This window comes from Schistocerca nitens, chromosome 2 (assembly GCF_023898315.1).
Source record: "Schistocerca nitens isolate TAMUIC-IGC-003100 chromosome 2, iqSchNite1.1, whole genome shotgun sequence".
Lineage (NCBI taxonomy): Eukaryota > Metazoa > Arthropoda > Insecta > Orthoptera > Acrididae > Schistocerca > Schistocerca nitens.
In genome coordinates, this window is record NC_064615.1 from 27,172,669 (window position 1) to 27,188,736 (window position 16,068).

At 38.0% G+C, this 16,068-nt stretch overlaps 1 protein-coding gene across 1 annotated transcript in view; it reads right to left on the reverse strand.

Moving 5' to 3' along the window:
- LOC126235686 (uncharacterized) overlaps positions 1-16,068 on the reverse strand; it is a 134,062-nt gene that overhangs the window by 67,942 nt on the left and 50,052 nt on the right. Inside the window, exon 3 of the mRNA XM_049944428.1 lies at positions 10,487-10,600. Coding sequence (XP_049800385.1) covers positions 10,487-10,600 — 114 coding nt within the window. The remainder of the gene's footprint in view (positions 1-10,486; positions 10,601-16,068) is intronic.

The following is a 16,068-nucleotide window of genomic DNA, read 5'->3' on the forward strand; positions in this document are numbered from 1 at the left end:
CTAAATAATGACCAAATTGACTCTTTTTCTACACCAGGATACACATCAGCAAATTATTTATGTAGAAACAGCTATAAAAATGGAGGTACCACAATTTTCATCAAGCATGGGTTGAAATATAAATCAATCAATAAGTTTCAACATCTCAGTGCAGAAAGGGACTTTGAGCTGCCACTCATTGAAGACAGCGAGGCAGTTGTAGCATGTATTTATCACTCCCCAAATGTAAATTTTGACTCATGTCTAAATAAGCTTGAATATGTACTAAACAAGTTTCATCTAGACAAAAATCAATAGTGCTTTGAGGAGGCTTCAACATTGATTTTCTTGGAACCAGTTAAAGAAAAGAACTATTGCTTAACCTCACGGATACTTTCAAGTTAAAACAGACTATGACAATCCCAACAAGAAGAACAAAAACTACTGCTACTGCCTTGGCTCAGATATTTGTGAATATAAGTTAGTGTAAATGTACAAGAACAAGCATTAGTGATCACGGAGCTCAAGTTGTCACCATCCAAAGCCACTTACTGCCCAATCAGAACTATAAAAGAACTATAACAGCAAGACAGTTTAATACATAAAATATAGAAACATTCAACTCCCTGTTATCAGGAGAAAGGTGGGAAGAAGACACCAGCAAAAAGTGTGAGAAATTCTCTAGCATCTTCATTGATTACTTTGAAATTGCATTCCATTTCAAAACACAAGAAATAAGAGGCACAACTAAAAAAGCAAAGCTATGGATAACAACAGGGATCAAAATATCAAGTGCGAGGAAAAGAGAATTACTCAATACAGGAAAAACAATAACTCTTCTAAACAGTTACATACATGAATACATTCAAATCTACAGAAGAGTGATATGACAGGCAAAAAAAAAAATAATAATAATAATAATAATAATATTAAAAAAAAATTTAAAAAAGGGGGCAAATGATAAGTACATAACAGAATCAGCAAATAAAAACCAAGCAGTATGGAAAGTCATAAAGAAGGAAGCAAATAAAGAGTCCCATAAATGGAAAATATCACTCTTAACCATGAGAACAAGAGTATAACTGATCCCCAACGCATCGCAAATCTTTTTAAATGGTGCTTTGCAGAGATCACAAATAATTTAATAGTCAGTGACAAAACAGAAACTAGAAAGAAACATAAAAGCAAAGTGCACTCATGTTCCTCTTCAATCTACATTGATGGAACAACCCCAGATGAAATCATCAGTGCCGGCCGCGGTGGTCTCGCGGTTCTAGGCGCGCAGTCCCGAACCGTGTGACTGCTACAGTCGCAGGTTCGAATCCTGCCTCGGGCATGGATGTGTGTGATGTCCTTAGGTTAGTTAGGTTTAAGTAGTTCTAAGTTCTAGGGGACTGATGACCACAGCAGTTGAGTCCCATAGTGCTCAGAGCCATTTGAACCATTTGAACCAAATCATCAGTGCTGAATCAGCTCATAGGAAAATGTCATCAGGGATTGATGGTATTCCTGATTACAGCATAAAGCAATGAATTAAAAATATATCACTTCCTCTTGCAGATATAGTAAATTCATCTTTTCTGACAGGCACATTTCCAGATAGTTTAAAACTTGCTAAAGTGGTCCCTATCCATAAGAAAGGAGACAAAACAAATATAGAAAATTACAGACCAGTTTCATTATTAAAAGGCTTCAGTAAAACCACAAAAAAAAGTAATGTGTAATAGGTTAATGAAATTCTTAGAGAGAAACAAAATTCTCACTGAGTCTTAGCATGGATTTATGAAAAATAAATCAACAACCAGTGCAATTTATGATTTTATAGAAAATGCCCTGCAAGCAATAGACAAAAAACAAAGAGCCTATGGCATTTTTTTAGACTTAAGTAAAGCCTTTGACATACTGGACCACAACATACAGTTGGAGAGCTCCAAGTATATGGCAGTAGAGGCACTGCACTAAAATGGTTCACATCATGCTTGGTGAACAGGAAACAAAAAATACAAATAAAACATGAACTAAAGGAAAACACCAGGACATGCTTCTCATATGCAGAAGTTTGAAATAAAGTAGACCCTCAGGGACCCATTCTTGAGCTAATTCTCTTTCTACTGTATATAAATGATCTACACCTGAACATGAGTCACTTTTTTTGCACATGACACAAGCATCCTAGTTACAGGAAATACCCTAAGTCAGCTTCAAACAGTTGTTAATAAGACTACAGAATAGCTAAATAGATGGTTTGAGGGGAATAAACTTATGATAAAAACAAACAAAAAAAACATTCCTAAATTGCCGTTTAAAAGGTGATGCATGCTGCATCAGTGTGAAAAATAAACTCTAACAAAATTTCATCTTCTCCGGAAACAAAGTGTTTAGGCTTATGGCTTCAAAATATCTTCAAATGCACACACATATAAACATAATTAATGGAACAGTAAAGAAAATATGTTACAGTCTGCGTTTACTCTCTGTCAAAGCGAGTTATAGCACTGTTCAAACTGCCTACTTTGCCCAATTCCACAGCATCCAACTGTACGGAATTATTTTCTTGGGTAATACACCACCTAGTTCAGTCATCTTCTTAACTCAAAAAAGAACTGTAAGAGCAATGCAACATGCTCAACAAACAGATTCTTGCTAACCCCCCCTTTCAAAAGTCATCAATTCTCCATCTTCCCTGTCTGTATATATTAGAAATCTGTAAATATGTTAGAAAGAATTTAAAAGATGTAAATGAGAATTTCAATATCCATGAACATGATACAAGACAAAAGGAAAAGTTTCATGTCCAGTCAATAAGGACATCAGCCTATAAAACCTCCACAGTAAACAGTGCTATACAAATTTACAATAGTCATCCGTATAAAGTAAAAGACATATCATCTTTCTTACTCTTTTGTAAAACCCTAAGGGTATTCTTATTGGATCATTGCTTCTATTCAGTAGCAGAATTTCTAGATCATTTAAGGTACAAAAGACTTGAAACAAAACAGTGTAGCTACTGCAAGAACCTTTGTGGATAAAGAAAAAATTCATGTATCTGCTGAAATAGTTACTGTATATATTTGTGTGTGTGTGTGTGTGTGTGTGTGTGTGTGTGTGTGTGTGTGTGTGTGTGTCACAATCTGGAAAGATTTATAGGATGAATCAATAAAAAAACCTTAATCATTGATAATCATTCCCACAAGTGGCAGTGCCGGCGAGTGCAGTGGACGTGTGATTTGTGGCTCATGGACAATTCACCAATACATGGCATCTTTCATGCCATGAGGAAAATTTGTCAGCCTGCTGTACATGCTGCGACAACCAAATCTATAGTTTCAACTCCTAGAACATTCATTTGCTACCTATGGAGCATAAGACTCTCAAACCTTGTTGTTATTTCTCATATCAAGCAAAACATGGCACAGATGTGCAAATACGCACACCTTAAGGACAATGTGCTTCGTCAAGGGCATAAGCCAATAGATCAAATTCAAAAAGGTTTGACAAGTGAAGTTATGAATGAAAAATTACTTTATGTATTTATCATCTCTGGCCACTAGTTCTCACATCTGAAGTGTCAGAGGAACACCGAAACAAGTGCAAATTAACAAATTGCCTTTCCCAGTGGGAAGTGTTGTCCAACAGCAGAACAGTAATTAAGTACAGGAATAAAATTTTGTTGGGACCAGCTGGGATGAGGGTAAGTGGAGCATGCCTGTTGAGTACGCAACAATGGCATAACTTGTGTCAACACTCAGAAGAGCCACAGTACAAGCAAGATCTCTACCTCAGACTTCGTGAAAGAGAACATCAGGAACACCCGATTCAGCATTTAGATGACAGTGTGGAACAGATACAACTCTTCAGTAATGGAGCTACATATACTAACTTCGTCTAAGGATGCCACAAGAGTGCCTTTCAGGCTGCAAACTTTGCATAACAGAAAGCTCTAAGGCTCTGAAGTTAAACATTAGGCTAGCCAAGAGCACTGACAGGCTCACAGAATGGGAGCACTTTCAGTCTTCAATACAGGGGTATCAGATCATCAACTGTTATAAAACCCTCATCTTCCTTTCCACTCATTCTCAGAGTCTGGTCACTCCATTTGCATTACTGATACCAACAGAATGCCAGCTCTAGTAGTTGTAGGACGATTTGGCGAATATGATGAAATGTTAACAGCCACCTCCAGCTTGGAGTCTACTGCTACGAACTAGTAACCATTCAGCTGTGAAGGGAACTTCAACTCTGCAAGCAGCATTCCTACTGGTCACACATGCGACTTTCTGAAGATGAGGGCTTCGCCGATCTTCCGTGGATGAGGAATGGGAACACCTCTTGGGCTGTCCTCTGTGTCACTGTTATGTCTCCTGCGTACATGCGAGCCTGACAACCGACAACAGGGGCATGCACATTTCTGGGGATGAGCCATAGCGCAGCTTCCCTCAGTAATAGTTCTGAGGCTCCGACAGACCCCACAGTCATTCCAGGCTGCAGTTGCATGCTGGCCACCATACCCTTCTACAGCTGGACCATGTCACTGATCTCAGACAGTGCAAGGATCAGACCAGCAAATTCCTCACAGGGTGCTGATGTGTTACCTGACACCTCTGTGCATTGCAGACATAGCCTGGCCTCCACCTGGCTGCACTGGGAAGAAGACAGACTGATTGTAAAACTCTAGTAAATAAATAATTGTTAATTAAATTATGTCTTGTTAGCAACCTGTGCACCATTGAACCACACCTCCACTCACTATCCTACACTCGTATAGGAGGTCATATGTGGCGGACTCCTACAATCCTGTTGTGCGAGGCTGTGATTTCTGATGCCCTACAAATTAGGCATCAGGTGTGCTGACTTCAGCTGGTGGCATCATTAAGGAGCCATTCCTGCACATTAACAGCCTTTGACATCTGTCCATATGCAGTTCAGTGAGTAACTAGTTTCTGCTGGCCATTTTTTTTCTTTTTTCTTTTGTTTTGGGACACTGTTGAGTCAGAAGGATCAGCATATGGACTTGAAAGTGACATTTTTAGACTACAAGAACCTGCAGACCAGTAATGGTTCTGAGGTAACTAGAGATGACTAGGTGCCAGTGATGTAATTTATCAGGGCACAAATTACCATGTCCTAAGGGAATGCCAGTAATGTGTGGAACTTGTAGATGTCTGACCATGAAGCACATCTGTGCAATGATCCCAAAGGAGCCATGATATGCAGAAAGATAAATACAATTGATTTTGCTTATTGATATTGTATCAGTATTCTAAGTTCCCATTTGTTCTGTAGTATAGTTCAAAATGAAAGATACGCAACAACTAGAAATGTGTGCAGCAACTTTTTAAATGGGGATATTGAAGTTTTGAAGGGTCAGGTAGCCACATAATTCAAGGATGAAGCAGAATGAAGTAAGGTTAGTGACGGGATGAGGAGGGAACTACAAGCTTTACATGTTGTGATTGGGTTGACCTAATAGCAGGGAGGGGATACCAAGACAGGAGTGAAAGTACTTGTCCCACCCATTGGTCTTATGGTAGGTAGTCTCATTATGCACTTTTCTGGGAAAACATCTGAGGATGTAATCTGCCTTACTAGGTGATGCGAGGAAAGAAACTCAGTTAGGGAATTGATCTGAAGTGACATATATGTCTACGCTTAATTTATGGTTAATGGGCAATGCAAAAATGTATGTCACATATCATGAAACCCTTAGTAAAACATAGATGTTTGAACAGGTGGCTGAAGTGCTTAACCAACAATAGATTGTGTTAGCTAAATTTCTCAGGGAAAATCTCATGGAATTAACACAGAAGCACATTGAACTAGTAGAGGCATCATCTGATAGAGTTCATAAAGTAAACTCATAGACTTACAGTTTGATGTACACTGCAGTGGCGGAGGGAATCCTCTAGTGGGAAGCAGAGGTTTTTTCTGAACAAAATTAGGATTTCTTTAAAACACCTAGATTTAACACGTGTAAGAATAAAATTCAAAATACATCAGAGTACTAAATTTTACCTTGTGATATTCCTGCTTGCTTCTCAACCTCATTAGTAGGATCTTCCTCATTCCCCATCAAGAAAAATATGAAACTGCAGGCACATAAATGAGTAAATAATTTTCAGCATTTATTCAGCTTTTAATGTAGCCATTGACAAATGGTTTCTCTCAGCTCATGAACTGTTTCTTATGATGCTGAAAATTCTTTCTGGAGCAGTACTGGAATGAGGTATAGAAAACATGAAACAGACATCTTTGAACAGGTTTTCACAGTTTCCATTATGACAAAAACATTTTATCCACTTATCATCAGACTTCAGCTTAAAACATTTCCTCTTCATCCTTGAAAATGTTGTTTAATTGTGCACATTCTTCAAACATCAAATCCTCGTCTGTATGACTTTCATATCGAGAAGCCACTTCTATGAACTCTGAAACTGATCACTGTTTCCCTGTTAACAAAAATGGTTTCAAAGCTTTGTACATGCTCAATCCAAATTCAAATTGTTTGTCAAGATAATCTACATGATGCTGTAAGTAATCAGCTGCTTCTGTTTTGAATGTTTTGACAAGATTATCATTTACTGACTTCAAGACTCAAGGTGTCACAGAGCCATCAAACTGATTTTCCTTTCTGTGTTTCAGAGAGATCTAGAGTGGTTCAAATGGTCAAATAATTCATTATAAGTGGGTCATCATACTGAAGTTTTTCATTTAATGACACAAAATAACTGTCAGTGTTCATCAGAAAGCCCAGGTAGGTCAAAGATAATTCATCTTCAAAAAAGTCTCTGAGAGGAAGTGCAATTTGATTGATTCAAAGTTTCTCTATGGCTGGAATGAGAGATGGCCAGTGTGTTGGTATGTGCTTTAAAATCTCCAGCCATTCAATGTCCATTCAAGCAAACTATTCCTTTAGTTCACTGACTTTTAATAGACTGATGGAATAGATTATATATCTTCATAAAAATGGCTTCTACATAAATTCAAACTGCAGTTTCAGCTTGCTTTGTGACAGTATTCAAAAGATGACACTAAGCTATATACCATTGCAACAAGTTTGGATTTTCTTTGTGTAGCTCAATGTATACCTTTTTATTCTTTCCACAATTAACAGAGGAACTGTCAGCAGAAAAACTGCTGATATTCTTCAGAATGCTTTGGTAAGCTTACTTTTGATTTCTGCTACAGTTGTGTCTGATGTTTCACTATCATTGTGATAAAATAAGAGATGTTTAGTACATACAACCTCTTCACATAAAAAATAATGTACTGCTTATTTAATGTGTTCTTTGTTGGATGCACCCAAAGTAACTGAATAAAAAACAGAACTGTCCAACTTCTTAACTGCTTGTTTTTTTAATGCAGGCTTAGTAGTGATAAAATCATTTTCATTATCTTTGTTTCTCAGATATTTTTTGAATCTGAAACAACTGCAAGAACAAACTGCTGCAGCAGTTCTCAGAAACATAACTACGGCTATGTTCAACTGAGTGAAACAAAAAGGATACCTCCACAGATACTACTTTTTCTTCCTCAACATTTGCTTCAGAGACAAAAGAAGTACTTACTTTCATTTTGTTTTTGAGGCCAACTGTTGAATAGAAGTTCTGTGTGTGTGCAGTGTTTGCAAGTTTTTTAACGTCATTTTTGCCTTCTTGAGAAAGACTAAAATCTGAAGAGCACAAAGTACTGTGAGCTTCATGATCATTTTTACCTTTTTGAAACTATGAGTAAACTTTACAACCATCACTCTTGATATTAAGTTTTCAACTTTTATTTCTCTTTTTGCACTGACACTTCTTTAGTTTCTGTGTCTGATCACAAATCCATATTTGTAAAAAAAATTATAAAGGAAACTAAACAACACTTTTTAGTTGTTATTTCAGAGAATGACTGAACACTGTTACAGCTCATTTCTGTCTCCTACTAAAAGACCATTGCTGCTGAGTCCTATTCATCAATTTAGCTCTCTTATCATAACTAAAGGTTGAACTTTAAATTTCGGTAACTTTTTCAAGATTGCCCTTCAGTTTTAAACCCATACTGAACAGTTTCAAGTGTAGACCATAATATTATAAGAAATATTGTCCACTTTTGAGTGATCAGGATTTTTACCTATCGCAACAAGGTTTACTGATCCTGACAAGGTTTAATTGGGAGATGGGTTTTCAAATGGAAATTAGGGGCAATCCCACTGAAATGGAGGTACCTGGAAACCCTGGTTACATTGGATGAGGATGAAAAATCCTAGTGATTTGTGGTCAGCTATCAGAATTGCCACACACTGGAAGAGATAGATATTGCGACTCAGAAAAGGAGTGACCATAGTATGTTCTCCTCTGACATCAAATGCTATATATGTTCACAAGGAGACCACTTGAAGAAGCAATGTCACCAACCACAGTGCTTTGAATATGGTGATACCGGGCTTAACGCACTAGACTCCAAAAATATAAAGCAGGATAAGCAGAATAAAAAGAAGCATTTGTTAAATCAAATGAGAGTGCCTTCACTGTCAAATATCTTCCCAATAAAATGGTACACTGCAAGGATATGTGCAGAGCCAGATTGTTGGACATGTGCAGAGATGGATTGTTGCTTGATTGGTACAGTAAACAATAAGGAACATAAATTCTTGGTAGACATGGATGCACATGCGTCAGTTGCTGGTCTGGACATATTAGGTGGGAAGAGATTTCAGTCTGTATGGTGTTGGTTAGGTTGTGGTTATAGTGGAGCAGTGCAGCATGGTCAGAGCACTGTTGAGTGATGAGCACAGCAGCACTGGCAAAACAAACCAGTACTGCTCAATGTTCATGATTATAATGGTGCTGCAAGCAGATTGGCATTGAGCGGAGTGGCACAGGGTGGTGATAAGCAAATCAAACATGTTTGTTTTTGAGAGCAGCAACCAGAGTGCTATGGTGAGTCTGGCTGCATTTGGGCAATGCCAGGAGCATTCAGCTGTTGTTGCTGGTAGCAGAGACAGTAGTGTTGCTGGTGGTTGTGTTTCTTTTGTTGTACTGTTGAGAAGCCTTGATAGTAGCTGTTTTTACTCGGCATACTTTATGGAACCAGCAAAACAAGCAACATCACAACTGATTCATTTTAGATGAGTTATCTGATGTGGTGGCAGCAGTACTACAAACTACAAGTACAGAATACATTTCCTTCGTCTCTTATTCCTTTTACTGTCTTAAAGTGATACGTGATAATAAAGCTGAAGTAGGATAGCATTTTATAAGAATATCTGAAATGGTAAGTGTCTCATAGTTATTCTAATTTATGTAGCATGCATGTCATTGTGCAGGTGTCACACACAAAGTCACAGCCATTTCTCACCAGATAGTTTAGAAGTAAACTCCTTAGTCATCTTCAACTAGCACAGTCACTATGTTGTTACAATATGAAAAGGAATGCTGCTACTCACCATATAGTGGAGATGCTGAATTTATATTGGGCACAACTAAAAGACTGTCACAATATAAGCTTTCAGCCAACAAGACCTTTGTCTCACACATTTGGCTGCAGCTGCTGGCTGCTGATGCCAGAGGCTGCAGTCATGTGTGTGAGTTGCGTCTGCTTGTGTGTGTGTGTGTGTGTGTGTGTGTGTGTGTGTGTGTGTGTGTGTGTGTTGTCTATTTTCAAGACAGGCCTCATCAGCTGAAAGCTTACATTATGATAGTATTTTTGCTGTGTCTATCTGCGACTCAGTATCTCTGCTATATGGTGAGTAGCAACTTTACTTTTCATAATATTGTTACATTCCATCCTAGATTTTTCATTAAGCTGTTAGTCAGTCAGCATTTTGTGTCTGTCAGTCTGTGTCCAGAAGTAAATATTTAAGTTTTACTTGTGTTGCTACTTACTGATGTTCACTAGACTAATAACAGCCTTTGTAGCTTACTGGCCTGGGACGCAAAACTGAAGCTATTCATGACAAAAAAGCTGATCATACAAAGTGCTTATGAACAATAAACATGAAAAAGTGGAAGCTAATGTCAACTGTGTCATGTACATCATTTTATAATGATTCAAAGTTACTAATAATCATGTAAAAAAGGTGAAGCGAATAAAAAAAAATGAGGCTCAAAAGATATATGCAACAAGACAGTAAGTTAAAAGTTGTGGCCATCTCTGAATGCCTGAATGTTCTTTCATTTTCAAAATAATTTATTTCAAAACTTGAGTTTGTTGAACAATAGAAAGATCAGTTTCATGCAAAGAAAATAATACCCAAAACCAATTGTGATTCTTAAAGGCACTAAAAATAACTTTAAAGTCATAAAAAGTTTGACAGGGAAAAATGTCAATTTCAATTGATTGCTGTAAGAGAAAGACAATGGTTGTGATACCCTGCTTAAGAGTGAAACTTTCTTGAGACCTGAAACAGTAAAATGCAGAGACTGTGGATATTCCTTGGGAGTGTAATGAAGTAACAGAATCAATTCATTCTCAAAACTTTCAAAATGACTCTCATATTAATTACATTAATTCTATAATGTAATACCTCGAGACGGTCAGCATCATGTCCCTTAAATTCAACTTGTGTTTCATACAGGTGTGTTTGTTGTACTATAACATGCAACACAGAATGTAAAATGTTGAAATTAACAGCACCAATCTGAAACACACAGAATGAAATTATTAGTTCTTGCCATGGCTCTTCACCATCACAAATGAATAGTATATTGTTATTTAACTGACATCTTAAAAAATACCTACCAAAAGTAGGCTACATCAATTAACGTAGGTTAATTCTTACAGAGTAGAAAACAGCAACCAGTCACTATTAATACTGCTATTTATTTAGGTAAATAGCGCCATTACCGGTTTCGAACTGGCAAGTTCATCATCAGATGGCTGTTCACATGATTTTCAAGACACACTTTTCATTATCGTCCGTTTTTGATTTTTATTATAATTATTCCACTGTGACGAAGTATTTTTCGACGGCAATAGCACACCAAAAATACTTCACCACAGTGGAATAATAAAAATCGAAAACAGATGATAATGTAAAGTGTGTCTTGAAAATCATGTGAACAGCCGTCTGATGATCAACTTGCCAGTTCGAAACCGGTAACTGCGCTATTTACCTAAATAAATAGCAGTATTAATAGTGGCTGGTTGCTGTTTTCTTCTCTGTAAGAATTAACCTACATTAATTGTACACACCCTCAGTCTCACCATGTCAGTTTTAGCCAAAATAGCATTAGCCTACATCATTTTTTACTTAAAAAGAGCTCTGCTATGTAGACAGTATGTTTATAACTTTCATTGACCCAGAGACAAGAAGAATTTTTCAAGTAGCAAGAGGAGCTAATTCCTGAAGGAATAAGTGATGATATACATTGTAGTTAGAAACTGAAAGAAATGTAAATCTCCACATCACATCAATGGTAGAAAAAAAATTACGGGTACATGAATAAAGTTTCATAATTAAAAAAGTGGTTTAGGTGATAATCAAACATGAATATGTTGCACAGTACATTACAATTAAGTGAGCAATGTTTTAAAATCACTGGCTGATACACAAGCATACTGAGATCTGTTCTCTGTTCATTAAAAATATATAACATCAAAACAATTTAAAGTCTGCTTGATTCATTTGTCATAAAGCTATGACAGTAGTGTAGTTAAACTTATCAAAGGTTAGCTCAAGAGTAAGAGCTGAAAATCTCAAAACAAAGGAAACTGACAATTTACTGTGTTTCATATCAGTATAGGTACTTTCGAGGAAAAGTCTGAGACAGAAATACTTTTATCATTATTATCATCATGAGAAGCCTGCCTACACTGTGAAGCTTTCTATGTGGGAATGACCAGCAACAAACTGTCCATTCGCATGAATGGACACAGGCAGACAGTGTTTGTTGGTAATGAGGATCACCCTGTGGCTAAACATGCCTTGGTGCACGGCCAGCACATCTTGGCACAGTGTTACACCGTCCAGGTTATCTGGATACTTCCCACTAACACCAACCTGTTGGAACTCCGGAGATGGGAACTTGCCCTTCAGTATATCCTCTCTTCTCGTTATCCGCCAGGCCTCAATCTCCGCTAATTTCAATTTGCCGCCGCTCATACCTCACCTGTCTTTCAACAACATCTTTGCCTCTGTACTTCCGCCTCGACTGACATCTCTGCCCAAACTCTTTGCCTTTACAAATGTCTGCTTGTGTCTGTGTATGTGCGGATGGATATGTGTGTGTGTGCGTGAGTGTATACCTGTCCTTTTTTCCCCCTAAGGTAAGTCTTTCCGCTCCCGAGATTGGAATGACTCCTTACCCTCTCCCTTAAAACCCACATCCTTTCGTCTTTCCCTCTCCTTCCCTCTTTCCTGATGAGGCAACAGTTTGTTGCGAAAGCTTGAATTTCGTGTGTATGTTTGACTATACATATATATAGACCTATATATCTGACGTCGATCTGTTGTAGAATTTTAGAACATGTTTTTTGTTCGCGTATCATGTCGTTTTTGGAAACCTAGAATCTACTCTGTAGGAATCAACATGGATTCCGGAAAAAGCGATCATGTGAGACCCAACTCGCTTTATTTGTTCATGAGACCCAAAAAATATTAGATACAGGCTCCCAGGTAGATGCTATTTTCCTTGACTTCCGGAAGGCGTTTGATACAGTTCCGCACTGTCACCTGATAAACAAAGTAAGAGCCTACGGAATATCAGACCAGCTGTGTGGCTGGATTGAAGAGTTTTTAGCCAACAGAACACAGCATGTTGTTATCAATGGAGAGACGTCTACAGACGTTAAAGTAACCTCTGTCGTGCCACAGGGGAGTGTTATAGGACCATTGCTTTTCATAATATATATAAATGACCTAGTAGATAGTGTCGGAAGTTCCATGCGGCTTTTTGCGGATGATACTGTAGTATACAGAGAAGTTGCAGCATTAGAAAATTGTAGCGAAATGCAGGAAGATCTACAGCGGATAGGCTCTTGGTGCAGGGAGTGGCAACTGACCCTTAACATAGACAAATGTAATGTATTGCGAATACATAAAAAGAAGGATCCTTTATTGTATGATTATATGATAGCGGAACAAACATTGGTAGCAGTTACTTCTGTAAAATATCTGGGAGTATGAGTGCGGAATGATTTGAAGTGGAATGATCATTTAAAATTAATTGTTGGTGAGGCGGGTACCAGGTTGAGATTCATTGGGAGAGTCCTTAGAAAATGTAGTCCATCAACAAAGGAGGTGGCTTACAAAACACTCGTTCGACCTATACTTGAGTATTGCTCATCAGTGTCGAATCCATACCAGATCAGGGTGACGGAGGAGATAGAGAAGACCCAAAGAAGAGTGGCGCGTTTCGTCACAGGGTTATTTGGTAATCGTGATAGCATTCCGGAGATGTTTAGCAAACTCAAGTGGCAGACTCTGCAAGAGAGGCGATCTGCATCGCGGTGTAGCTTGCTCGCCATGTTTCGAGAGGGTGCGTTTCTTGATGAGGTATCGAATATATTGCTTCCCCCTACTTACACCTCCCGAGAAGATCACGAATGTAAAATTAGAGAGATTCGAGCGCGCACGGAGGCTTTCAGACAGTCGTTCTTCCCGCGAACCATACGCGACTGTAACAGAAAAGGGAGGTAATGACAGTGGCACGTAAAGTGCCCTCCGCCACATGCCGTTGGGTGGCTTGCGGAGTATAAATGTAGATGTAGATCATTCATGGTCCAACTTCAACAGTCTGTGCAATGATATAAATGAAGAAGGGCAGTTTGATCCTCTCCCCGTGAGATAAATACATAGGAACAAGCAATATATGGGCTGATTCTTCTAGGAATCTGTGCTCTCACACCTTCACAGTAAACAACATTATTATGAAGACCTCTCTTGCAGTGTCTGCCACTGGAACTGGTTGAGCCTCTCTGAGATACTTTTGTCATTGCTAAATAAATCTGTAGATAAAGGCATTCCTCTTCTTTGGAACTGGTGTGAATCCCAGACAGATGAGCAATATTCAGGTATATGTCAAACAATGATTCTGTAAGCCACCTCCATTGCTGGTGAACTACACTTCTTGAGGATTCTTCCAATGAATCTCACTCTGGCATCTGCCTCACCTTTGATTAGTTTCATGTGGTTGTTCCACTTTAAATCACTCTGTGCAACTTCCCCTAAATATTTTACAGATATGAATGCTTCCAGTGCTTGCTCTGCAATTGTGTAATCACAATATAATGGATCTTTCGGTCTACTTATGCAAAATATGTTAAACCAATTTATGTTGAAGATCAGATGCTAATCTCTGAAACAAGTGGCAATACTCTGCAGTTTTTTTTCCGAATTTCACTGTAGATTTCTAGCATTGTCACTTAATGTGTAATAGGATCATCCACAGAAAGTCTCTTTAAACTTCCTACATTATCCACTTGATCATTTATTTATATTGTGAAAAGAAATGGCACTATAACAGGCCCTTGTGGTACACCCAAAGTTAATTTTAAATCTGAATATTTCTCTCCAATGAGGATGACATGATGTATTCTGTTTGCTAGAAACTCTTTAGTCCAATCACACAGCTGGTATGATAATCCATACGCTCATATTTTGTTCATTAGCCAACAGTGTTGAATTGTATCAAAGCCTTCCAGAAGTTAAGGAACGTGGTATCAATCTGGACAGCAGTATTGCTGCTTTCAGGGTGTTGTTAATGGATTTCACACAATCATCATTTTTGGAACCCATGTTGATCCCTACAGAGGAGATTTTCTGCCTCCAGAAATGTCATAATATGCAAGCATAAAACATGCTCCACAATCCTACAATAGACCAGCATCGGAGTTATAATCCTATAGATTTGTGTGTCTGTTCGAAAATCCTTCTTTAAAATGCAAATGACTGCAATTTCTTCCAATAAACAGGAACACTTCACTTATTCCGTGACCTATGGCACAATGCTGCTAGAAGACAATCAAATTTTTTCACTTATGCAGTCTAGAATCACAGCAGTTTTCAATCAGATCCAGTGGCCTTTCTTCTGTTGAATGATTTCAGTTGCTTATCTATCCTGTGGTCACTTATTTTGATATCTGTGATTTTGATGTTCATGCAATGATTTACAGGACATACCAAAGTGCAATCTTCCTCAGAGAAACAGTTTTGGAAAAGGAGATCCAGTATTTTGGCCTTTTCTCTGTCATCATCCATTTCAGTGAAATTATTGTCACAGAATGTCTGGACAAATGGCTTCAATCCTGATTTAACGTAAGACCAAAACATCTTAGGACATTTTGTTAAGCCATTGAACAAAATTTTAGTTTCAAATTCATTGAATAGTTCATGCACAGGCTGGTTTTTGCCTCATTCAATTTTCATATGTCCATCAGGTTTTGGCTACCTTTAAATCTGCAGTGAAGCTCTCTTTGCTTTGGTATCAGCTTGCAATATGACATCCAAAGGATGATGAGTGTTTTCCCTTTGCTCAGCATATGCCTGTCCAAAACATGTTATACAATACTCTTGAAACCTGTCACTTGGCACTCAACATTTTCAGTGCTGCAGATGAAATTTTCATGTTGACCCTCAGATAATTTAAAACCTGTTTTTTATCTCTCCTGTTAAGCAGAAACACTTTCCTATCTTGCTTTATATTCCTGTTTACAGCCATATGTATCATCCCTGATCTATACTGAGTTGGAAATTTTGGGCCTTTTGGCAAGCAGGAAATCTAAGATGCTACCTTCATGAGTCTGTTCTCTGATAAGCTGCTCACGATAATCTTGGGTAATTTATTTACTACAATTTCACATGAGTCCCTGTCCCTTACTGTCTCTCTTACTAGCTTGACTCTTCCAGTCTACAGCTGGGAATTTGAAATCTCCGCCAAATAGTGTAACATGACCGGAAAATTTACATGAATTTTTTTTTACAGTTTTAACTCAAATGTTACCCCGCTACTGTTCCTGTGGCAGTACGTTTATAAAAGCATACAAGGACCATGTTTGAGCCACCTTTAACATTTATCTTTACTCAAATTATTTTGCATTTAGAATCTGAACTGATCTCACTAGATATTGTATTTTTTCCTGCTATAAACATACCTTCACCGCTGGTCT